Source organism: Mesocricetus auratus, unplaced genomic scaffold, assembly GCF_017639785.1.
Source record: "Mesocricetus auratus isolate SY011 unplaced genomic scaffold, BCM_Maur_2.0 Super-Scaffold_100007, whole genome shotgun sequence".
In the NCBI taxonomy this organism is placed as follows: domain Eukaryota; kingdom Metazoa; phylum Chordata; class Mammalia; order Rodentia; family Cricetidae; genus Mesocricetus; species Mesocricetus auratus.
The window spans coordinates 54321503-54346922 of NW_024429191.1; the positions used below are offsets into that span (position 1 = coordinate 54321503).

Here is a 25420-nt window from a genome sequence, read left to right on the forward strand (position 1 = left end):
CCAGGCCCCTTGGCTGCATAGTGAGACTGTGCACCTACAGAAAATGAATACATAGAATGATACGATACGCCAGTTTTACTTCTGGGTTCATATCCAAAAGTGAAGAGTTAGGGAGGCATGGATCACGAAAGGGGAAATGGCTCCCTGACTTGGCAGGTTTTTGTTTTCAGAGGAAATTTAGAGGCTGTTTGGGGGCGGGGCTTTTCTCAACAGGACCAATAGGGAAAAGGAGAGGCCCCTGACTTCTTTGAAATATCCAAGCAATTGTGTTTCTAGCAGACTCGTCTTAGACTTCTCCCATCCCCGGCTGAAGCTGTTAGCTCCCTTTTCTCTGCAGCTTTCATCTGTCTTTCCCGGATGTTCTGTTCTTTGTTTATGTCAGGGAACAAACCCAGCAATCCTCCAAGTGGCTGCCTGTACCCCTGTAATAGTTTTTGGGATCTCTGCTCCATGATTTGAGAAGCCTTCTACTCAAGGTTGTATACCTAAATACAAATGCATAGGACTCAGATGTGACCATGACCCTTCTGGCCCTGAGGGTCCTTTCCTAGCGAGGGAATCCCTTCTACCATGGTTAGCATAGTGGGGGTCCTCAGCTAGCCCCCCATCGCAGAGGAGGCTATGCTGTCACCTCTGCGCCGAGGGAGAGGGCAAATGGAGTCCTAAGGAACAGACCATCTCCCAGGGCGGAAGGGTGGGAGGGCAGACTCCCCATGAGGTACACCTGGGAGGGTCCACAGGCAAGGGCACACCTGGGAGGGTCCACGGGCATGAGGCACACCTGGGAGGGTCCACGGGCATGAGGCACACCTGGGAGGGTCCACGGGCAAGGGCACTCTTCTCCTTTGTTGCTTCTTCACCCCACACAACAGCTAAGAGTGGGCACCTGGGAGTAGACGGTCTGTGGGGAATGAAGGCCTGCTCAGTTTTCTGTTCCTTGTTGTAAAGTGATGCTGGGTGGTGGCGGTAGCTCACACCCTTAATGCCAGCACTTGGGAGGCAGGGCAGGCAGAAGTTTGAAGCCATCCTCAGAGTGGGTTCCAGGACAGACTTCAAAGCTACGGAGAAACCCTGTCTAAAAAGAAGTGTTAACCAACCGGCTTGCTCTGAGGAGTGCCTGAACTACAAATGGAGGCTGTGCCTGAGCTAGGAGGGAAAGTTCTGTCCTGTGGAAGAAAGCCTGCTTGGGCACAGGCGTCTCAGAGGGACTTCGGTTGTTTGTCTGGAGCTATCATGACTCCTGGAGGCTCATCCTCACTCCTCCTTGAAGCTCTCAGGAGAGGTAAGCATGCTCCGTCTCAAAGAGTTGTCATGTTCAGGAGCTATAAGAGCAGGAACAGGGTCTCCCTCAGCTGGACGATGGAGTAGATGCTCTCTCCACACACACCCCTTCTCCGGCTCAGGCTCCCTCTGCCCCCACTGCATGTGCAGAGCTCTTTGCTGGCCTTCGAGGGGACACTGGGTGCTGGAGGACCCCAGGCTGAGGGAGGAGTGGGGAAGGAAATGGTGTGAGTGCTGGCTGTAGGGAGCTGTGGATGGAACTCAGCAGCAGGATTGCCCAAACACGCTTGAGATGGGTTTAATCCTAGGCACTGCAATAGTCAATTGGTAGAGAAGACAGGGAGGGCCCTTTGCCTTGGCATCACAGTTTTCCAGGAGACAGTAACAGCTGGAGGCAATGACAGACCGAGTTGCTGGGTGAGAGGCTGGAGATGAGGCCTCTGCTGTGTTTTAGTGCCTGCTCTTTCTGCAGGGTCTCTCAAATTCCACTTTTTCTTTATCCTTTCCCTTCTTGCTGCCTGCTTTTGGTTTTGCCCCTTTGTGCCCTGTATGCCTGCTTATTTACTTACTTACTTTCCAGTTGCTGTGACATCAACAGGCTAAGAAAAAAAGCATTCCATATCCTCTAGATTTTGGGTAAATTATTCCCTGAGTGTATAAAAGCAAAACAAAAAATGGGTCAAAGGGAATGTTTACAACAGAGGTGTTTTCAAATGGTGGCTTTGACATAGATAAGATTAGTCATCATTAAGGTCACACACAGTCAAGCGTCTTCCTGTGACTAGAGCAAATATGTTCCCCCCCCCTTTCTCATGGTCACTAATGCCCATGCCCGTATCAGTACTTCTGACCCCCTGCTCCACCAGGAATGGCTTTTCACTTTTCCCCATTTTCTTCTACTTTCTGTTACAGGTGCTGCTTATTGTGATCTTGAACCCTTGGCCTCACGTTAGTGTGGTAAGATGTAATGTGGAAAGCAGGATATGAAAAGCCAGTTCCTGTTGAAAGCTGGGCAGAATAGCACTGGCCTGAATGGATGGGTCTGAAACTTTCCTGGCTGTGTCTAAGAGAACCCCTGAGCTGAATGTAACCTGTGTCGGCTGGGTGACACTAATCCCCAGGCCAATTTATGAATTCTCTAAAAGCCTTCAGCCTGATTGTCTTTGAACCAGATAAGTATGTGATGGGCACCAGAATCAAACCTGTGAGGAAGGACCCACCTGCCTGTCGGCTGTGGTTGATAATGCTGGCAGGCCTGGAGTTTCAGAGGGAAGCAAAGACTCTCCTAGGTGCTGTTTACGTGACTTGCTATTTCTGATTGTGATTGTGCCTGCTTCTTCGCACTGGGAATTAGAAGGCATGTAATTCTGTTTCCTGGGATTTCTGTGCCAAGGAATGAGGTCAGCCATGGCCCACTAGCATCCCCTTTACAAAAGCATTGAAAGGAGGGGGGTATGGACACATTCTCGGAGTCCTGTGTTCCCAGAAGCTTATTCCCAATAGCTGAAAGAAAGAAGCGAGTTAAATGCCCATGGAGAGATGACTGGGCCAGCATCTCATAGTAGATCCATCACGTGGAATATCACTCAGCTGATGTCCAAGATCTGAAATGAGACATGCCACAACATGGAAGGGCCTTGAAGACACTATCCGAAGTGAGACCAGCAAACAGAATGGTCATATATTATGTGTTCCACTTAAATTAGGTACCAAGTGTAGTCAAAAAATAAGATAATAAATGGGTTGGCAGGGCTGGCAGTGGAGAAGTGTGGGGAGCTATAACCTAGTGAGTGCAGAGCTCGTTTTAGCTGATGATAAACGTTTAACAATGAGTGATGGTGATGGTTATGCAATGTTGTGAATGAATGCCACTGAACGGAGGTGATATTAACACACACACACACACACACACACGCACACACACACACACACACACACACACACACGCACGCATGCACAAGAGTAAGTAAGTGACCATGGGAGAATGGAGTACCTGTGGGGACTTGTGAGGTAAGCTAGGTTCTGGGGAGCTATATCTTCTTGGAGTTCAAGGGTCATCCCTATGCCCTGGTCACACCTTCAGGCTGTGGGTGAGTGCACAGGTTTGAGGCTTTGGAAGCCTGGAGAGGCAGAAGCTCCTAGAAGCCCTCTTAGTCTAATCCCCCCTTGCACTAAGCCCAGGCATTATTAAGCCCAAGATCAACTAGGTCCAGTTCAGTGAACAAAGACTGCTGTCAGCACTGGGCACTCTGTCACACTGGGCCGTGGGCACCAGGCAGTTTCCAGCTAGTGGGTAAAATCTGTGTGGGGGACTGGGCTTTACTCTCACTTGTCATATCAGCAGTAGAAATTCTCCAGAAGGACAAGGGACTGGTTTTCTGCCTTCCACTGAGAAGGCCATTCTCAGCTGCTTCCTTCTTACTTGGAGTCCTAATTTGTTTCCTCCAAGCCCGGTCCCCACTGCAGCCTCAGGCTCATGGCACAGTCTTGGGCATCTGTTCCCCTCGGGTGCATCAGCAGGCTCTCTTGATGTCTCTGCTTTCCTTCTCCGTACAATGGGGACAGTGAAACAGGTGCCTGACTCCTGGGCGGGTATGAGTCCCTAAAGCTGGTGGCAGGTGTCTGGCTCAACAAATGGTGGCCACCATGGTTATTATCTTCCCCTCACACCAAAATGCTTCATCTCTCTCTGGCCTTGGCTTGGTGGAACTGAGAGCTGTTAGTTGTCAGCAAATAAAGCTCAGCACGGGAGGAGGCAGGGTGGGTGGAGCTGGAGTGAGGGAGGGCGCTGCCTGGAGACCTTGATGCTGGCCTCCGTTGCTTTTAGCCTTACAGCTTCAGCTGGGTTCACCTTGCGCTCAGCCAGAACGCAGCAGCAATTCATGTGAGGAGCAGACACAGGCAGACACAGATAGCGTGGGCTCCTGAGACCCTGCAGATGTGACGTCAGACACCGTGTTAGGCATTAGGGAGGGACCTTCTGTTTTTGAGTGGTGGAAGTCGTTCAAATGTGCTGAGTGTGTCTGCGGGAACTGCTGTAGATGATCCTCATGCCAGAGCTTCTCCAGCTTGGGTGGGATGCTGAGAAGCTAGCAGAAGCCAGGTACCCACCTGGGCCTGTGAGGAAGGTATGCTTTCTCTGCTGGTCTCATCTCCTGTGCCAAGGTCTGTGCCAGATCTCATAGGTAGTGTGGGGCTAGGACTGCCAGCCCTAGGAAACACAGGTAGAACACTCCAGAAGCTTCAAAGTGAGGTTGCAAGAGAGGTCTCCTGCCCCCGGAAGTGTAAAAGTCACCCCCATCCCTGCAGCCTCTCTCCCAGCCTCAGTGGTAGAGAGCAGCTCTCTGAGAATACCAGCCATTATTGCATCAGGGCAGCTGTGACTACTTGCCAGGGGACCTTAGAGATGGGGTCTGTTGACTCTTGATGCTCCCTCATAGGAGGGAGGAGGAAGGGTCATTGGATTCTCATCTGAACCTCTAGCCACGCCCTCTTGCACCTCCCAGCCAGCTGTAGGTGATTCTGTCCTAAACACACGGACACACACACAAATGCAGGAGCGCACATACATGCATATGCACAGGCATGTGGTTTCATGATCTCAGGAGGAATCTAGCTGGTATAGAGCAGAAGAATAACTGAACTGTCTCTGTAGCTATGGGCGAGTGCTTTGGGATCACTTATGCCTGGTGAGGAAGCCCAATAAACTCATGGGTTCCCCACGTTGGACTTTGGAGGAATCATACTTTGTCTGGTTGATGCCCTATGAAGAGGGGGTAGCCATTTGTTGGTGCCTACCCAGGGAGAAAGTTCTGTTAACAGCCTCTGACCCAGACACGCCGTGGAGAGCTCCCAGTGTTGTCTGCAGTCTGCTGGGTGGGTGATTCAGAGGGGACAGGGTAGAGGCCATGTCTGTTTTGTGGGGACAGGGTAGAGGCCATGTCTGTTTTGTGGGGACAGGGTAGAGGCCATGTCTGTTTTGTGGGGACAGGGTAGAGGCCATGTCTGTTTTGTGCACTGCTGAGTCCCGATGTCTAACTACACCTGGTCCCTGCAGCGGTCCATGGCCAGATCAGCACTGTGAGTTTCACTGTTCCAGAGCTGCAGAGGGCAGAGCAGGGGCGTCTGTAAGACAGCCACCGTGCTCTCATGCATCTGAACGACTGGGGTCCGTATCATGCTTGAGTCCTGCCGAGCAGTAGCTTGCGGCTGGGACTGACAGGCTGGTAGGAACCCACAGGTGCCTTTACGCTTTAAATGGCCACAGATGTCTGTGAAGGAAGTCTCCCCATTTTATAGATGAGAAAATCGAGGCACAGAGCTCAGGTATAAACTCAGGTGCTACATAGTGGAGCTGAGGCTGGAAACCAGGTGCCCCAAAGTCACGAACATCGTACCTGCTTCCTCTTGCAGAGACTACCAGGTCACCTGATGTCTGAGACGATTCTGGATATTGATAGACATTGTAGATTCCCCCTCTACTCACCACCACAAAAAGCACAGTCCTGAGTGGTAAGTTGGCTGGTTGGAACCCTGAACACATTCTGCAAAGAATGGCTTGTTGGTTCTATAGCAGCTGAGAGAAGCCTGGACTCTGGAGCAGCCCTTGACCTCGTAGAAGTATCTGGAGCCCATCTCAATTGTAAAACCGAACTGCCCAGGATTAATTGGAGCTGAACTGTGCCCAGGGAGCGCATTTGTAGTTTGTTTTAGGAGCTGCAGGATATGGGGGCCGGGGGGCCCAGGCCTGGGGTCTGGTGGGACACGTGTGCTGCGGTGGGGTTGGGAGGCCTTTGGCCATTCTTAGAGACACGGGAAGAGCACTGTAGCTTAGAGGTAGGGGAACAGCCACCTACAGGCTGGGGTGTAGATGTAGGCACGCCCAGATCTAGGACGGCTTCTGTCCCTCCAAGCCTGTCCTATGAAATATCCTAAGGTGAAATGCATGGGGTCCGCTTGACCTTCTGGACACCAGAGCTTGTGGCAGAGCAGGCTGTGGGCGGGGGTGTTCCCCTCATGCTCTCAGCACTGGCCGGCTGCTGCTGCTAATGGCCACCACTCACCATTGCAAGAGGAAGTTAACTAGTGTGAAAGATTAAAAACAAAACACCAAAACAGAAAACAAAGCAAAACTCAAAGTTTTTGGGCTGGAGAGATGGCTCAGCAATTAAGAGCACCGGCTGCTTCTGCAGAGGACCCTGGCTTGATTCCCAGCACCCACATGCTGGCTCACAATCTCTAGTCCCAGGGAGATCTGATGGCCCTCTTCTAGCTGCCTTGGGCACTACATGCACACATTGCACAAACATATGTATGCAACACACTCACACATGTGAAAGTAAATGGAGACAACACACCTACTAAGTGTCTACTCAATACGGAGTGCTTTAAAGTTTTTTTTCACAAGTATATACTATTTTATTTTTTAATTTGCTTGTATAGATGTGTGCATGTGAATACCGGTGCTGGAGGAGGCCAGGCCCTCCTGGAGCTGCCTGACATAGGTGCTAGGCATTGAACTCAGGTTCTCTGAAATACTGTCTCAGCTGCTAGCCCCTCTGCGCCCACTTGTACATATTGTATGTTGAATATACGCACTTTCCCTTCCTTGCCTCTCCTTTCCCATTAGTTTCTCTTGTTCCCTTAGACCAGTGGTTCTCAGTAGCAATGAAGATAATTTTATGGCTGGGGGTCACCACAACATGAAGAACTGTATTAAAGGGTCACAGCATTAGGAAGGTTGAGAACCACTGCCTTAGACAATCCCACTTCTCCTTGCATTACCACAGACACACATGCTTTTATGTGGCTGCATAAAATCTAGGAACCACAGTGAGACTATCTAGAGCATCTGTCTTTGTGAGGCTGGCCTAATTTGCATACTGATCTCTGTGACTGTGGGCTGCTTTTGCACCCTTGCTAAGCGGTCCTGAGTTGATGGCACTAAGTCTCTGAGGTCTGCGTAGGAGACTGAGATGCAGCTCAGGGCTTGTTCTCTCTGCCTGGCGGTTCCTTACCACCTCACCCCTGCTCCAGGCTGAGAGCTCCTCACTGCCGCCAGCCACCCTCCCAGGGTGTTTAACGTTTGATATGTGATATGTATGCTTTCCAGTAAAAGACTCAAGGGGCCGGCAGGATGTCTGATGTTCTTAACTGGTATAAAAATAGACCAGGCTCCACAAAGTCGTCCCCTGACCTCCACATGTGTGCTATGGTACACGCACCACCCCATGGTACATACTTACCGTATGAAAGATCCCAGTATTTCAAGTGTCCCATGCCAAATAAACGGCAATCCCAGCCCATCCCAAGTGCCTCTCCCTCCAGGCAATCTTGGGGACCTTTAGCTCCCTTGAGTCTGTCTTTGGGTCTACTAGTCTTAGCTTTTTACTTTCCAGTTCACGTATGTATGTCACTCTTAGGTATCACGGATGACCCCTCCACACTGGGACACCTCTTTCACACTCCTGCCCATCTCTCCAGCCCTCATTTTCTCAAGTTACGGGGTTCTTGTATGTGTGTGTGCGTGAGAGTGAGTGCAGGTGCTGCGGGCTTGGTCCCCTGGAGCTGGAGTTACCCGCAGTCCAGTCAGGAGCCACCTAACCTGGGTTCTGGGAACCGAACTCACAAAATCCACAAGTGCTTTGAATCACTGAGCCATCCCTCCAGCCCTAACACTCACGAGTCCTCCATCCCTTACCCCTCTTATTTTTCAGTTTGAAAGTTCCCTAACTGCAAGTTTGACCATCTATGTTGCTGGAAATTTTCCTGTTAGCCTCTTTTATCTCTATGCCCCACCAACCCCCACCAGACAGCCTCATGTAGCCCAAGATAGTCTCATACTTGGAGGCAGGAGGGAGAGGGGAGGGAATAGGCCTGTGTGGCTGTCATCAGGCAATGGGCTGAGTTTTTACTGACCATTGTAGATTTCAGCAAGAGACCTTACCCAGCCTCTGGGCTATATTTCTAGTTCACCTCCGGCCAGCAGTTAACTTGTTAACCAGGGTCAGGGAAGGGCAGTCACCAGGTCATGTGGGCCTAGAGTTCATGGGGGTAGGTATGGGGAAGAGGGCCAAGGGGATGAGGTCAGGGGTCACTGCTCATTCTTTTTTGCAGTGTTGGGGATTGAGCACTGGGGCTCCTACATGCTAGGTAAGCTCTCTACCAGCCCGTGGCCAATCATTTAACAACCCAGTACTTCTGAGAGCCTTACTGAGCTTCCTGGTCTCTCCTGGCTTCCTCGCCAGTTCTGAGTTTCCTAGGGAAGACAGAGCATGTGGGCAGGTGTGTGATTGGCTCCTCCCCCCTGGATCTTGGGGGTTCCGGAGGTTGACAATGAATGCATCTTACCGTCCCACCTTTTTAGCTTTCCAAATCGCTCTCATCCCCTCCTGTCCCTTTGTCTTTGCGTTTCATCTGTTTTCATTCCTTTAGGTTGTGTTGAGTGGGACAGAGGAAACGGCGCGTGTGCCTCCGTCTATCACATGCAGCCAGAAGTCAGTGGCTGGCTTTAGTGCTAGGAGTTGCACTGAGCCCTGATCCAGCTGGCTCCTCTTACCAGGCTTTAGGAAGGGATGTCAGCGAATTAGCAGTACATTTTAAAATTTTATTTTAATCCACCCACTGCCATCCCAATACAGGTTTGAATGTGGCGATTGTGGTCTTTGGGTCAAGAGTGGCTCCATGAGAATTCTCATGTTGATTATTTTAACCCTGAAGCATTACATGTCACAGGGAAACCGAGAGTTTCTTTGTCTTCTGCCTGCAGCAAGGGCACAAGGCTAACGTGGTGGCCTTGGAGAGAAAACACTCCAAGGACTGAGGATGGTGGGGAAGGATGGAAATAGACTAACAGGAAGGAAGAGCACAGACACACCCACCCACCCAGGGAAGGTTTACAGTTTGAGTATTTTTCATGCCTTCTTTGGTTTGAGAATGAGAAACTCCCAGGCTGGGCCAGTGAGCATGAGGCAGGGTAGGAGCCTTGTTTTCCATTGAAGAACAAAAAGTGTTTTAATATTAGGGGAGCTATGTGCCCAGGCTGAGCAAAAACCTGGAGGCCAACAGGGTCTTCAGGGAAACCTCAAAGCTGGGTTAAACCCCGTTCCTGGGCTAGCCTGGGGCAGATAGGACACTGCTCCACACTGAGGGATCACTCAGCTTTGCAGGGTCACACTCAGGGTTAGATTTCTTCTCACCATTAGCACAAAGAAAGCCCTGTGTGGCCCCACTGAAATTTCAGTGCATATAGGAAGGCCCTCCCAGTCCAACCCAAGACCCAAGCAGAGCAAGACATGGGGATGACTGGGGTGGACAATAAATAAAGGCGGCGGTAGAAAACGAGGCTTTCTGCTTAGGAGGGTGCAGCAAGGCACTAGGTGGGGACAAGCACTCGGTCCCCAAACACTGGTTTGTTGAGTTGGAGGTCAAGGCCATCAGGGTGCTTGCAAGACCTCAAGGACCTTCAGAAAGGAGCCAGGGAGCGCTGAGATCTCTCCCCGAATCTTCCTCTGGAGGGTCTGCTCAGCCTAGGCATGCCAGGTGGCCACATCAGCAGCGGGGAGTTGCCCGTGTGTGTCTTTTACCTTTGGCAGAGAGAGAAAAAGACCACTGAAGAGAGAGTGGGGTGGCTTCCTTCCCAGTGAGTGACAAGCCAGCTTTGGGATGAATAGATGTGAGGGCAGGGCCTTCCTGAGTCCAGGGCGAGCCTGCATATAAACCTGCACTGTCCACCGTGCTGTGTGCTCCCAAGCTTGTTATCTGCCACCATGCTTTGGTTTGTCTGTCCAAACCGAGGTCGTCTTCAAGACAGAGACCTCTAGCACCACATAGGTTCACTGCTGGTGCCCAAACTCAGTGTTGGAGCTGGGACTAGGTAAATCCTATAAGGGACTGCAGGAGGCTGCAGAGAGGAGACAGGGGCCACTTCCCATGCCTGCCTACTGCTGTCTCCCTCTCAGTACCCCGTGGTTTTGGAGGAACCATGGAACAGGGAATGCGGTCGTTAGTGGGGTGTACTCAGGTTACTTGAGGGAGACTCCAAGGGGCACATCGGATGCTGTTTCATGTATGTGCCTGTGGGCTGTTGGCCAGAGTTGCCCAGCCTAGCTGAGGCTGGTCTTTAAAGAGTCAGCACCTTCTCTGGGTTAAGAATGATGCACCCCACATCATGATGCTCCCATGCTGGACCAGTGAGCACAAGGCAGGGTGACAGCATTGTTTTCCGAACCTGTCACACGTGTACACCAAGGCTCGAGAAAGCCTTGGAGGTGGTGGGCTCTGGAGAATAAGGACAGACCCACTCCACTGTTCCCGAGCCAGGCTCAGTGAGAACTGCCTGCAGCTGTTAGGAGCAAGGGAAGACTGACAAGGGACAGTAGAAGAAGGTGGTGGCACCATTCTGAGTCCCTCTGGTCAGGGCTGGGTCTGGCTGACCTTTGCTCCCCACTGCCTGGCATGGAGCTCAGTAAACATGAAGAACTGAAAATGTTACCGGCCACTGGGGGGGGGGAGGGGATGAAGGCGCTGCTGAAAATGCAGGCAGTACTCACCGGACACCCTGGGCTCAGGCCAGGGTTGGGTGCCTCCCCGTGGGTCTGAGGCACCTGCCCCAGTCTCACTGGCCAGGCTGCTCTGGCTACCCGAGAGATGGCTGGGTGGGCAGACAGGCCCCATCCTGGGTGACTCCACGCTGCCACCTGCAAGAGACGTGTGTGGATGGGAACGGAGATGTAGCTGGGCTCGCCAGCAAAGAGCCAGCTCAGTTTTACCTGGACTTGTGGTGGTAACTCTGGACCGTCTGCCCAGCAGTCCCCACCTACGTGCCTGCCTGCTGTAGCCAGACCTCTACCCTCTGCTGGCCTACCCAAGACACGCTCGAGCAACAGAATGGACTTCTACTCTAAGTAACATGCTACTGACAAGAATATTGGCGATTAGCTTTTCCTACCCTCACAGAGAGAGGGGTGGAGAAAGGGAATGTGGGGAAAGGAAGAGAGGCGGTATTAAGGTAGACCTTGCTACCTGTACTACTAAAGACTAAAGACGCGCGTGCGTGCGTGCGTGCGTGCGTGTGTGTGTGTGTGTGTGTGTGTGTGTGTTGAAAATGGAGTGGGCAGGGAGAGACCTTGAGGGCGATGAGAAATAGGGTAATGCAATGCAGCTTCTACGAAAGCATTAAGGGGGCTAGAGAAATGGCTCGGTGGACAAAGGTGCCTGTCACCCTGGGTTTGATCCCCAGACCCACATGGTAGAGGGAGAGAACTGACTCCCATAAGTTGTCCTATGGCCTTCACACATGCACCGTGGCCTCCAAGCCAATAAGTGAAAACAATAAAGCAGTAACTGGAAGGAGGAAGAGAGTGGGGGAGGGGAGAGCAGGTGAGATAGGTTTGAAGATGACATGATTATTCAAGATGGTGCTACCCCGCTGAGAGTTGGTGTGGAGGGAGGAGACAGGGGCTGTCATGAAGAAGAGAGAGAAGCCTGTCCTGAAACCAAGGTTGGTAGGCAATTTGTGCAACATTGTCCCGGTGGAGCATCTTGGGGCTGCTGGTGCCAAGTCTTGTCTCATTTCCCTGATACTGACCACGTGGGCCACTATTAAGGAGGATTCTGAAGGCACATCGGAGAAAGAGCATTATAATCAACTAGTAATGTCTGCCATGGCACTGGACGTAGAGGTGGTAGTGTGTGTGCCAGACATTGGCCAATTCTGACTTAGCTCAAATTTTGGTTCCCAACAAGGATTCCTGCCATGTCATTTTTGGCCTGAGGTCATAGTCTTGGCTACAGGATAGTACCCCAAGGCATTTTATTCCAGTTTGGTACAGATATTGTTTGTTTTTTCAAGACAGGGTTTCTCTATATAGCTCTGGCTGTTCTGGAACTCACTCTGTAGACCTCAAACTCATAGATCTACCTGCCTCTGCCTCCCGAGTGCTGGGATTAAAGGTGTGTGTCACCACCGTCTAGCTTAGGGCAGATACTATAAGGCTCACTCTACATACCAAAATCAGCCTCCTTGAAACTTCCTTCAAAGGTTCTAGCTCTGACCCAAGAGGACAAAGGAAGGTCCTTCTGTTAAAGACATGGGAGCCTTCTGTTTTCCTTTCCCTCTCTGCTCCTAACTCATTGCTCCCGTTAACCCATGCCAGGAGACACAAGAAGGGACTTTGGAGATGGCCTGCTCCACCTTCTTTGTGCTGAAGAGAAGGCCGTGGCCATCAGGAGGTGATGGCACATGCTGGGGATGCCATGGATGGCCAAAGGAACTGTACCTGACTTCCACATGCCTGTGATGCTCACTAGGTAAACTGAGCAATGCTGACCAGGGTGTTTCCTAGAAGGTGTGTGCAGAGGGAGTGGTCCTGCTGGCCCGGCCTCTGGTCAGCCCTGCCCTCCTTCCTTATCCCTCACATACAGAGGAGCCTGGCCTGCCTCCCTGGACTCACTCCTTCCTATGGACCTAGGGACACTTTCCAGACACCAGTGGAGAAGCTGCCACCAAAGAAAACCCAAAAGCCACCCAGCACCTCTGGCAGCAAACAGCTGACTTTCCACACTTACCCGCGTCCCCTCTAGGCTTGTCACCTTTTGTGCCCTTGACCACAGTGGCCATGGCACTGTCTTCCAGGCTGGAGGAGCTGAGATCTGAGTCACTGTCACTGGAAACCACTGGAACAGATAAGAGCAGAGGAGTCATGATGATTTTGTACTGCTTGGGCAGAGTGGACCAGGGTAGGCCTCCCTCTGGCCACCTGCCACCACAAAGTGGCCCAGGGAACAGGAATGCCTTGCCATCAGCTGAGGATGTGAGGCGAGGAGGCGGACATGGACCCCACATGCCTGTCACCTTTAAGGAAGACTCGTCCCTTAGCTATCTCTTCCATCATGGCCTACCTTTTGCTTGGTAGGAGCGGGTGGCCACCTTTGAGGTTGGCACAGGGACTTTGAGGCCTCTGCCTGGCCACACTAAAAGGCACTTACCACAGCTGACCCCCAGGCAGCAATCACAGGCTTTAACATAGATGAACTCACAAAAGAAGCTTCAGAATGGGAGGGAATAGCCCTGCCCCCATCACACAGGCAGGAGACTGGGTCACATGCCTGTGGCAGTCAAAAGATGGGCTGTGGTTCCTAACCACTTAACTCTAATCAGGGAGCCAGCAGGAGCCGCTGCCCTGGGTCCTCATCAGCCATGCACAGTGGGGTGTCATGAGCTACATGGAGCAAGGGCTCACCGGGAGCTCTCAACCAACACCCTCTTTTCCGCACTACCGTATTTGGCTGGTTCATCAACCGTGGGCGTCGTAATACAGGATATATTCATCCGTCAAACATTCTATTTTAATTTTAAGCAGGGATGTGCATCCGTGTGCCAGCCTCCTGAGCCCGGGTGCGTCTCTGGGTACTGACCCATGTGACCCAGCCTGTACCATGGCCTGTGACTCCGGTTCATGTTCTTGTCACTGGAGCTTAAGGACTGGGGCAAATAAGACCTGACAACAGGATCTTCCTAGATTTTTCCATGTCTTCCTTCTGCTTTTTACAGTTGTCCTGCCCACGCCTAATTCAGTAGATTAAAAAATTTTTTAAAAAGGCAAGTTGCTTCTTCAAGTTTTACAAAATCTTGCTTTTAATGAAACAGCTCTGGCCTCTTTTCTGACTCTCTTCAAGCACATAATGAAGTGATAACAAAGATAAGTAGGTGTGGGGTCAAAGGTCGCTCTCTCACAGGCCACTGTCTCCGGGAGGGTCACCGGCAGGGGGTGCCGCGCTGGATGCTTTCCTTTGACTTGCCAAGTGCTGGTTTGGGAGGGATCAGGGCAGGCTGAGGTCTTTACCACAAAGCCCTTCCTTCACTAGTGAGACTTCCTCCTCCCTTCCTCAGGCTACCAGCTGAGCCGCCAAGCTCTTGCTGTCTTTTGAAATCGCACTGAGGCAACAAAGAAGTGCCAGTCAGTTAAGGAAATCTCTGTGGGAACAAGTGGAGGAAATGGGCCTTCAGCCTGGATCCAGAGCCTTCTAGAGAGTCTGTGTCTTAGTGTACGCCACCTTCTGGCGGAGGGACTCGGGTCACAAAAGCAGTAGCTAAAGTTGGAGCTGACTAAACACTTTGGCCTTCAGAGATTATTAATAGCCAGCACACAGTAGGTGCTTCATGAAGGTCTGATAACCAGCTTGCCTCGGTTTGCCTATGCTGTCAGTGTTACCACCAAAATGGAGATTTTTTTTTGAGACAGGATGGCCTTAAATTGCTATGTAGCCAAGGATGATTTTGAATTTCTGATCCACCTGCCTCTACTACTTGCATGCTGGGAATTTGGGTATGTACCATCATGCCTAGGTTTCTGTTTGCTTAAAGATTTTCATTTTTCAGTTGGTGAGTGTGATGTCAGTGTAGGTATATGCACATGAGTGCAGGTGCCCATGGCGGCCAGAGGCATTGAATGAAGCTGGAGTTATAGAAGGTTGAGAGCCACCTGACAGGGGCATGGGACTGAACTTGGGTCCTCTACAAGGGCAGTATGCAGGCTTAACACTGAGCCGTGTCTCCAGCCTGTGCCAGGCCAAGTTTTAAGGTGCTGGGGCCCACACCCAGGTCTTCGCGCATGCCAGGCGACCCCGCCAACTGGGCGCTTGCCAGCCCCTCTTCCAGGAGGTGTTGAATCTGTCACCTCCTCACCGTCATCACTAGACTAACTTCCTCCATCCAAGACCTTTCCTCGTCCCACCAGGATGACTGTCAGGGTGTTCCAGCCAACGCAGATCTGTTAAAGGCTCCCACCAAGAGGAGGCTTGTGTGCATTCGTGAGCAATGAGTATGTGACTATCCCTGATCTTTCTCCCTCTGCTCCAGCCTCTTACCCTTTTCTAGTTCTCTCCAGGGGATGCCACTAGCAAGACTTCTGATTTGGCCTTTTGGACAGAACCAAGAGGAAGTGGGAATGAAGAGGGATGGGGTGGGTTCATGTGCCCCTTCATGGTCCACGAGAATTGTAGGTAAGAACCTGACTTACATTGTAATTCCTTTTCAGGTCTGAACTGAACATGAATCCACAGAGACCAACCCATAGACATCATCAGTGCTACAAACACGTTTTGACTCATGCTGGGCTGAGTAAATACTGACCCCACAGGGCCCCAGACACAGGAGTGGGAGGAGATGGGCAGGAAGTGGGCCTGCTGCTAAGACACCTGGAGCAAGCAGATCCTTATGTCCCCCTTTGGGGCAATAAAGGACCACAGGATGGGAGCTAGCTAATGCTAGCTGGGGTAAAAGAGTACCTATGCGGAGTCGGTGACTGACCTCCATAGCCGTCTCTGGCAGAGACATTTGTGCATGATCTGTCAATCAATGCTTCCTGACCTGGAATATTCCGTCCTCCCTGGGGCTGATCTGGGGGTTTTGCGGTTAGGAGCTGGGCTGGGTACAGGGCTCTGAGATGCAGAGTGACACCTGCAAGGGACAGATGCCAGGGACTCAGCAGGGATGGTGGGCTGAATGTCCCAGGAGCTGGTGTCATCCCTTACATTCTGTCATCTATTGTACATGTTCCAAGAGTGGGCTTGGGAGTAGGCTCAAGTTGCGGACAGCAGCCCTGGAGGTGGGAAGAGGGTGCCTATCACCTGGTCCCCAAGGGCACCTGTGCTGTACAAGGGCTAAAAGAAATCACAGAAACAAAACAAACCCAGGACAGTTCCCCCGCCCCAGTTACTCCCATTTGACTCACTCTTTATTTCCTGTGACAGAGCCCAAAAGGTTCAACCATGGAAAGGGGAACAGCTGCCAGTGACAATTCATCTCACAATGGGATCACAGAGCAGGGACCACCAGGACTCATTTCTTTCAGACATACTGTCCCCTTGCCTGGCCTCTCCGCTCTTTTTACCCAGGGTTTTAAACTGGACCAGGCTTTGGTATCAAGTGTGTGTGTGTACACAAAGCCTGAGGTTGGCATTGGATGTCTTCCGCTATCACCTTCCACCTCTTTTCTGAGACTCACTGGCCAGAAGCTTATCAATTTAGCAAGACTATGAAGCCTGCAAGCCCGGGACCTGCCCATCTCTGCCTTCCCAGCGCTAGGTTTACAGGTGAGCTCCGCTGCGTCAGCTTTTCACATGGATGCCGGGAGCAGAACTCGGGGTCAGGCGTGTGCAGCAAACACTTTGCTGACCGAGTCATGTGCCCAGCCCTGTGCCAGGGGGTTTAAGCTGGGGCTACGCCATCAGGTCTCTGTGCTGAAGACTCAAATCCCACCTCCAGTCTGCTCTAAAGAAGGCAGTGTTGACCAGCAGCTGGCCACTTAGTCACTGGGGAAAGACACCCAGAAGAGGCTATGCACACCTGGGTCTCACAAATAATACTAAAGTAGTTGTGGCTTCTTCCAGTGGTCAAGGAAGCAGCCTTCGCTTTTTTCCTGTTCCCACAAAACCCAAGCCTTGGGTAATTTGCCACCTGGGTACCAATGCTGCCTTCCCTCCAAACAGTGGCTAGGACTCCAAATCTTCCAGGGTCTAAATGAAGCTTTCAGGCTCATAAATCTTTGGCCTCTGCTCTTCTATCCTCTACAGATGTGGGACAGGCTGGGGGACAAGGGTTTATATTCTGCCACGCTTTGGCTTTCCGACAGTAAATAGGAAAACCCTGGCAGACACTCACTGGTCTGAGAGCCTGTGGGAGGTATCCTCACCCGCACTCACAGGGCTCTACCACAAGGCAGGAGGAGGAGGCTCCCATCTTGGTTTCCTTCATGACCATCTGACTTCCTGGTCCATTTGCTGGAGACCCTGGCATCCCTGAGATTTTCCCATCATGCTGGTCCCTCATCCTCAGCAGCCGATGGGCAGCTTAGAGCCAGCCAGGCCTGTTTCTCTGGAGATGGGCAGTTTTATTTTTTTCCCCCTCTAGTTCATTCTTGGACGGATTTGCAATTTGACTGTCACCATGGAAACTCTTGAGTTTTGGTACATGAGGCGGGGTGTGGGGGAAACTCTTCCCATTTGGAAAATCTCCCTTGAATGTCTCACAGGACACATGTGGCAGCTGCTGTCCTGTCAAGACACCTAGCTGGGATGGCTCAGGGGACAGGGATGGGGGCCTGGGACCCTGTCTCCAGGCTCTGCTTAGCTATTACCTCTCTCCACGCACCTCTTCAAGATTCATGGCAAAAACCAAGAGACTGACCCAGCAGCTACCTAGGTGTGAGGCCCGCCCAGTAGCAGACAAGTTGCTGATGTTGTGTTCTGACTGAAAGGATGAGAACCCCATCTGGGCCACACCACATCTACCTTCCCGGTGCAAAGATGGTGGGTGGCAGGCAGTGAGCTTGGGACACCTTTGGGAGTAGTGGCTGTTCTGCTCCGAAGAACCTAAAGTCTCCAGAAGCTATGAGAGTTCGAAGTAGGGAGATATTTCCAACACCGTGCCAAGAAGCAGCAGATGGTGGAAAATTTTGCATACTAAAAACAACAAAAAATATTTTTAACGTAAAGGAACGACAATCAAGGCCTTGGGGAGGGCACAGGCCCTTCCAGTGACTTCTCCTGGGCCACCAGGCTGGCACAGATGCAGTTGGCCCTGCCAGGATGGCTGTAGCACCCACAGGTGTATGTGTTGGGGTTCCTGATTTGGTGGCAACAGCCAGGGATCACGCTGTGCTAAGAGGTACCTGCTGAGGCGTAGACTTGGGTTTGCGTCCTCCTCCTGTCACTCCCCAGCTGTGCACCTTGCTTATTTATCTGTGCTCAGTGAAGCCATGGATGAATGATGATTCCCATCGTAGCGGCTGTGAGATTCAAAGAGGGACCAGGGACATACATCACAGCTCATGTGCCCTAGCATGAGGCAAGTTTCCATGCTCTGGGCCCAGCCCACCTCACAGGGGTGAAGCTGACTCTCCTGAGGGAGCGTGGACCCTCAACCCATGTTTCATAGGAGGAGAGCATGGATGCTCTCAGGACATTTAGAGGGTGAGCTGGGATCTAAACCCACGCCTGTCTTGGGCTGGGACCATTGCTCTCCCACCTTGCCCAGCATGTACGTGGCATCCATGTTCCTGTCTCACCTAATGACCCTGCACTCTCGGGAACCCTCCCCCTCCAAATACCTGGTTCCCCTCTCTCCACAAAGGCTCTTTATGTCCTCTGGGTCTTTTGCTGGCAGAGCCAGAGGCCCTGGCATGGGGGAGGCTGTCTCATGGTATGCCCACTGCCTTGGCTCTGGTTCTGCCTTGGATACCTCTGGGCAAACATCACTCTGAGCCTCGATTGTCTCATCTGTGACATGGACAGGAGGAAGAAGTGGAAGAGAGAGACAGAGTAACTCTCAGTAAGACGTGATCCAGCAAGGGGAAAAGGCCAAATACTATATAAGCTGATAAGATTTTTAAAAATTAGCTGGACGTTGGTGGTGCACGCCTTTAATCCCAGCACTCAGGAGGCAGAAGCAGGCGGATCTCTGTGAGTTCGAGACCAGCCTGGTCTACAAGAGCTAGTCCCAGGACAACCTCCAAAACCACAGAGAAACCTCAAAAAGGAGGCCTCCAAAGCCTCCAAAAACCAAAAAAACAATTTCTTTTAAATCAGGCTTCAGTGCAATGCCCAGGGATCCCTACTACCCAGAACCCTCTGCCCCAGGCACTGAAGGTGGAGACGCCCACCTGGCTGCCTCCACTTCCTGCTTTTCCTGCTCTGACCTCCTCACCCTGCCAGGAGCTACCCCAGGGGAAGGTCACTTGTGACTAGAATCCCTCTCCTTTCCTGAACCTGCCCCAAGCCCTAGATAAAGCTATCTGGTGACTGTGCTCTGAAAACCTTTCCCAGGGGCAGTGCTGTGTGTGGCAGCGAGGTCAGCAAGGGGTCGTTCATCGGGCCAGAAGGACAGGTGACCCTAGAGCCCCTAGGTCACCTCAGTGTTACCAGTCAGCACCTCTCATGACTCCCTAGAACACTCAAAGGGTATGTGCCTCAGCCTGGACAGGGACTGGGTGGAGGGTGGGAAGCCATTTGCCATGGACATGGGATAAGTGGGTGCCGAGGGAAGCAGGCTGCTTTTGGGGGTGGGAGGGAACAGTGGGCTCTCCCTCTGGCTTGTTCTCAGGGCTCCAGCCAGGAAGGAGGATGTCCCAAGGCTGGGGAACCTGTCCTCCCAGGGATGGGCTCACTGACAGCCAGAAAATGTTCAGTGCGTACCAGTCCTTCCCTCCTGGGACCAGGCGACAGGAGTTAAGTATGCTTCCAACCTGACCTGGTGTACAGCCAGGGACACTCAAAGAGCCCCATGGAATACTATGTGATACCAGGGTGCTTTCCTTCCCTGGCACCCCTTCCAGGCTGCCACTAGAGGCTCTGAAGATGACCCCAGGCAGGACGGGCACAGGAAGCACAGAGCTGACTGACAAGTCCGATCTAGAGCTAGGAGGGTCCCAGTGCTGGCTTATTCATTCGCATCGATTTTAACTTTCTCTCTCCTTCAGGCTCACAGACAGATAATGAAGACAAATCCACAGATCAATGGAAATGGGGTTGCGGGTGTGGAAACCCTGTTGTCCCTGGCCTAGAATGAGGAGCTCTGGGTGGGAGGGAGGGAGGGAGGGAGGGAGAAAGGGAGAAAGGGAGGGAGAAAGGGAGAAAGGGAGGGAGGGAGGAGGGAGGGAAATAACTGTTCCTCCAGAGAGAACGGGATATACAGAATTGGGTAGAGCATGGCAGTGTGGGAGAGACATTGTTCAGGGAGAGAAGTCAGAGAACTTCCCGGAAGAGGAGGGGTTACAAATGAGCACTATTTAAGTAGGCCTGGCATACCTTCCAGACAGAGTCCAGGGAGCGTCAAGGCTGGGCAGTGGGCTCTTTGGGGGTCAGGAAGCTCTTTAGCTGAGGCCCTCGGGGGAGATAGGGGATGAGCTGGTTTGGGTACAGGTAATGCTCTGGTTTCTAGCAGGCACAAAACAAGAGCATGTGTCTCCTGCCCTTGGCTGGTAGGTGGCATGAGCCTTTGCTTACTCTTGATTTCAGCTTGTGCCTCTTTCACCAAGACATGTTTTGTTTTGTTTTGTTTTGAAAACAGTCTCATTGGGGCTGGTAAGATGGCTCAGCCGGTTAAAGGCGCTCATGATGGAAGAGGAGAGCCCACTCCTGAGATCTCTGATCTCCACGTGATGGAAGAGGAGAGCCCACTCCTGAGTTGTTCTCGGACTTCCATGTGATGCCCCCCCAAATAAAGATAAAGAAAATGGGATCTTGTGATCCCACCTTTCTAAGTCTCTTTGTCCCCTTGCTGCTGTGCCTCGTGTCTCTCCCCCCCTTCCGGTCTCCATGTGTTGGGAGTGCTCTTGGGTCTCTGTTTCTATAATCTGTCTCTCTCCCCTCCATGTTTCTCTGTCATAGTTCTCCATCTAGAGGAACCTCAGCCCTGGGGTCTGTGTTCAGGGCCTGGCAAGAGGATGGGCCACCTGCCTTGCCTGGATCTGGTGACAGCTCTGGGGGCAAACAAGGCAGGACGAGCTGCCTCTTCCCTCGTGGGTCTCTTCTCTGCCGTGCTCCCGGGACGAATGAGGAGTCCGCTGGGGACCCTCTGCATTGCCAGCCTTACTCGGCCATGGACAGGCAGTCTGGAGGGGAACTGGATACAGCAGAGCCCACACTGTTACCCCAGGGCTTTATTGGAACAGGAAGAATGGGAGACCTGGTTCACTCACTTCACCCACGTTCCCAAAGGCCATTCAGTCTACAGTGTGTGGAATTAAGTTGTAGGTTCAGCCAGCAAGACAGATGGGCGGCTGCAGAGGGTTATACTGTACTGTGTACAGAGAGCTCAGGCCAGCTGGCCCCAGCGACAGCTCTGTGCCCCTGGGCTGCACTTGAGTCAGCCACAGCTTCCATGAGGGCAAGGCACCCTAAGACCTCACCTTACATCTGGAGTTGGCTAATCCGCTGAGGCCATCATCGGGTTTGGGCAAATTAGAGGAGACAGCCATGCCCCTAACCTTCAGGGTGTGGCTAATGAGGGCCTTCTGCTCTGGGAAATCAATTTCTAAGCCAGCACAGACATTGGGACAGGGCTGCTGGGGGAAGGGGGAGGCATGGAGTGGAGACTCTTTCCCGTTCTGAGACTGCTGTTCAGTATAACCAAGGGCTCAGAAGGCAGGATGAGGCCAAATGCATGGGCTTTCCTTTTAAAGCAGGATGATAGGCATGGTCACACAAGAACGTTGGCCTCTGTGTCCCGGAGAGCTAGCAGAGGCACAGTTCCAGAGTGTGGTGGGCATTTCCCTTTCCCCTCTGTGCTGAGACTACCACACACACTATGGGGACTCTGGATCTTGCATCCCCTTCTGTAAGTGAGCAAGGCCCCTGCCCCATACCAGGCTGTCCTCATAAAGTTCCAGGTACACAGAGCTCCATACAGACTACCATGAGCAAACCCTCAATACGTGGCAGCTACAGCTGTAGCTGACTTCTGTCTTTTTACCTGCACGGGACAAAAGCTAATGGTCCTAAGCCCTCTGCTGGGCCTGGCAGAAAGGCAGCCACAGAGAAGATGGGCAGCTGGCCGAGAGTCAGGGGCTGCCTCTGGTGAGGCCACAGTGGGCTTGGGAACCATTGCACCCCAGCAGTTTCTCTTGCCTAGCCTCTGACATTCAGGTCCCCGCAAGGCTGAGGCAAACTATGACTTTCTTTCACTATGAAGACCAGGGTCAATGGCTTGGAGGTGCCTTGTGGGACCAATGGTGCCTTCTCAGATGGTTCACACTGGTTCTTCATCCTCTCCTAATTGGTCCTTCTTGGTCTGTGTGTCCTTGTGTATGTTTGGTGGCTTCAGATATCTTTACATTAAAAATCCTAGTTATCTCCCACAGAATCCCAGGGCCATAGAGCCCCCGAAAGGAGTAAAATTAGCAGAGATGGGACATGGCAATGACGACTAGACGGTGATACTGGGAGAGGGAGGGGGCCAGAGAGGGAGGGGGCGTGAAGGGTAACAATGTTGGATGACACACAGGACTGGTCTTCGCTGTGTGGGTGACCTCCCTAAGTGGTCTGCACATTGCTCTACTGCCTGTTTGAAATTCCTGTTAGGGCCCTTACCCTTGGAGGGGTCCTTGAACTCCAACATAAGAAAACTGGAAGAGAGCAGACCCTGTCCTAGCCCCTCCCCCACCATCCTAATGGGAAAGTGCCATTCCACAACCAAGGCTTTCTTTCTTAGGAGCCTTACAGGCCCCAAGAGCTGCAGGCTGGCTCAGGGAGGAGCCCTGGCTGGAAAGTTAGGGAGGTGGCTATGTGGTCTCCTCCATGCTTACAGCAGGCACAGAGCTGCTGTGGGCAGGGCCCGTGTGTCAGAATTAGATGAAGGGGCTCACACATGCGATGTAGCTGGTCCCTTGCACCGACTGCGGTGAGCTAGGAGGCTGACATGAGAAGGCCTGGGAAGTCATTTTCCTTGCAACAAGGGCCCCTCATAGTCACTCTTTCTTTTTACAGAGACATGGTCCCTAGAAGGATTTCTTCTTTTTCCTTTGTGGTGTGGCGATGGAAGCCAGGGCGTGGTGCATGGGAGGTAAGCATTCAACCACTGGGTCGGACCCCAGGTCTCCCTCCTTTGTAATCATGTACAGCAACCCCGAACCAGTGTCAGAGACAGCAGGGAGGGCCAGGGACTGTGACAAGCCAGAGAACACGCCATCATTAAAAGGGAAAGCTGCCGCTGTCTCTGAGAGGGGGGCATTGGCAGACCTTCTGATTTTTAAAGCCAGAACTCCATTTTTTTTAAGTGAGAATTCTCTGCAGTTAAAAAATTTGACAGTGCATTTTAAGCAGCCAGCTAGATCAGGTCGCTGCTTCACCAGACTGTGGCCTTTAGTAGAGGCAGAGTCTCAGTCCCCAAGGACAGGTGCCACTCTGCCTCCTAACATGCAGGCCCTCCTGGCCCATCCTGCCCCCTTTCACCTGCTACAGCCAGCCAGGGCCCCAGAGCTCAGCACATCCGCCTAAGTATTCCAAAGGCGGTGGGGGACTCAGGTACCGCCAATGTGACAAAAATGCACAGTTCAGAGTCCACAGAGGAAGTGTGTCACTGTGTGTGTGCTCCAAGGAGCTTCCAAGATGCTAATTTCTCAGGAACAGAGAAGAGAAGGAAGGAGGCATAGCAACAGCTGGCTCTGGGCAGTGAGCAATCCTGTCTCAAAATAAAACATTTCACAATCCACAACCGAGGCTCATTAAGAGTGAATGGAGCGACCGTATAAATAGCTTGCTGCGTTAAGGAGTCAGGAAGCACATATGCGCTCCATGGAAAATCAGTGGCTACGGAACCCGCTTATTAGTCCAGTCGGCTGCTGCTCTCTACGCTAACGAGACAGAGGTGGCAGGTTCAAAGCTGCATGGGCTGTGAGGCTTTCCCAGACTCAGGCCACAGTTAGCTCCCACCCCAGGCCTGGAGCTTACATGGGAGCATAACAGGAAACATGCTAATTGCCCACAGTTAGCTTTTCCCACTTTCTGATGCAGAAGACCCCTCACTGTATTATAATGCCTCGACTCAAATGCCCTCACTTACAGACAGCTCACCACCCTGTCAGATACAGAATGCTCAATTCTGAGGTTGGATGACAATTAATTGGAAGACACTGGCTGCGCCATCCATTATGTCTGATGGTGGCTGGATGCTGAAAGGGTGCTCTGGGCAGAAATGGGGGAGCAGTTGCTTCCCTTCTGATTGAGGATGCAGGTCCCAAGAGTGTGGGTGGGGTGCAAGCAGGTGCAGAAACCCAGGACGTGCAGGCCGAGGGAGTGGCCAAGATTATAGACAGGCAGAACAGCTCCGGCCACCCCTCACTGTCACAAGACCCCCTCTTGAGTAGCCTGGCAGTAACTCCCTCCCTCGAGAAATCCTCGGAGGGGCAGAGCCAGCTATGTGGTGATGCAGGTAAGAGCTCACTGTGAGCGGCACTCGCGGGGAAGAGGCTGGGTCCTTGGCCCTCAGTGCAGCAGACAGCCTACGTGACCTTGTGCAGCGTCCCTCCTCATCCATCACGAAGAGTCAATTTCACTGTCTGCAGCTGCCTTGAGCTTCAAATGAGATAATGACCATGAATCACAGGGTGCCCTGGTCAAGGCCAGTGCAGCCCCAGTGACTCGGCTTCTCTAGGAGGTGCTGGCTAAGTCAGCTGTGTGCGGGGGGGGAGGGCTTGGTAAGGGCCTCCCTGGTAAACCGCTGCAGATCAGCTAAGCCAGACTGCTCCCCATATGGAACCCTGATGCTTGCTTCCACAGGACTGCAGACTCCTCCTGCTTCAGTTCAGGATCTTAAAAACATTGCTTAAAAACTAGTAGCTGGCAAAGTGGTACCAAAACCCCAGTTTTTCTTGAAATTACCCAAATGGAGCAAATCCAAGTCCCTGAAGTACTTTCTAAGACAGATCTTGAAGGCAGCCAGAGAGAAATGCCTGGTTCAGGTGGACCGGGGCAGGTGGGAGGCAGGAGCAGAGGACTCTGGAAACAGGCTGTGACCCAGGCCTCCTAGAGAGGGAACATGCTAGCTTCTGAGCTTCAGGGAGCTTGGGGCAGATGCAGCTGTGTCAAGCCCCGGCCGTTCTGGTGTCTGCCATCTCTTAAGGAGAAGGAGGGGTGGAGGGTATGTGTGCCTTGTGGGTGGAGGAGAAGGGTAAGTCCTGCTAAGGGACAATGAGCCACGAGTCCCCAGCACTGGTTCTACTACGTGAAACCAGGTGTCACAGGAAGGCTGGCTTTATTGACCCTGGGGCTGCCCTAGGCCAAGCTGTTCTTGCAGCTCCTGGGGGGAGAGCCAGTGTCTCACCTAGATGAGCCTCCCTGGAGGCACTAACTGGCCCAGGAGGTCAGCTTACCTGTCCCACAGCTGTCACCAGCTTTTCTTAGTAACACAGAGAGCTACATCTACTCCATCTCTCATACTCCCGATGACTGACTGGTTTTGAGACAGGGTCTCACTATGGTGCCTAAGCTTAAAATCTATGCTCAAATGATCCTCCTGCCTCAGCCTCCTGAGTAGCAGGGAGTAAAGGCACAGACCACCCCACCTGGCCTGTTATCTTATTCTTAGCATTAGGGCTGTAATATGTTTCTGGATGCACACGGAAGTTGAATCACACTGGCT

At 52.3% G+C, this 25420-nt stretch overlaps 1 protein-coding gene and 1 long non-coding RNA gene across 3 annotated transcripts in view; one reads left to right on the plus strand and one right to left on the minus strand.

The window, feature by feature from the left end:
- The window catches only part of LOC110340439, a 20084-nt gene extending 230 nt beyond the window's left edge, over positions 1-19854 (plus strand). The window contains exons 1-7 of one of the 2 annotated variants that reach the window (XR_005878313.1): positions 1-1282; positions 2194-2987; positions 5695-5793; positions 15321-15403; positions 16036-16377; positions 19108-19242; positions 19385-19854. The exon at positions 1-1282 is cut by the window's left edge and continues 182 nt beyond it. This is a non-coding gene — a long non-coding RNA (uncharacterized LOC110340439). Of the gene's footprint in view, positions 1283-2193; positions 3113-5694; positions 5794-15320; positions 15404-16035; positions 16378-19107; positions 19243-19384 lie in introns of those variants that run through there. The other variant, XR_002382259.2, reaches the window with a different exon arrangement.
- Rph3al (rabphilin 3A like (without C2 domains)) overlaps positions 8874-25420 on the minus strand; it is a 133609-nt gene continuing 117062 nt past the window's right edge. The window contains 4 exon segments of the mRNA XM_040749163.1: positions 8874-9866; positions 10833-10862; positions 10864-10979; positions 12850-12957. Of these exon segments, the coding sequence (XP_040605097.1) occupies positions 9810-9866; positions 10833-10862; positions 10864-10979; positions 12850-12957 (311 nt within the window). The 3' untranslated portion in view covers positions 8874-9809.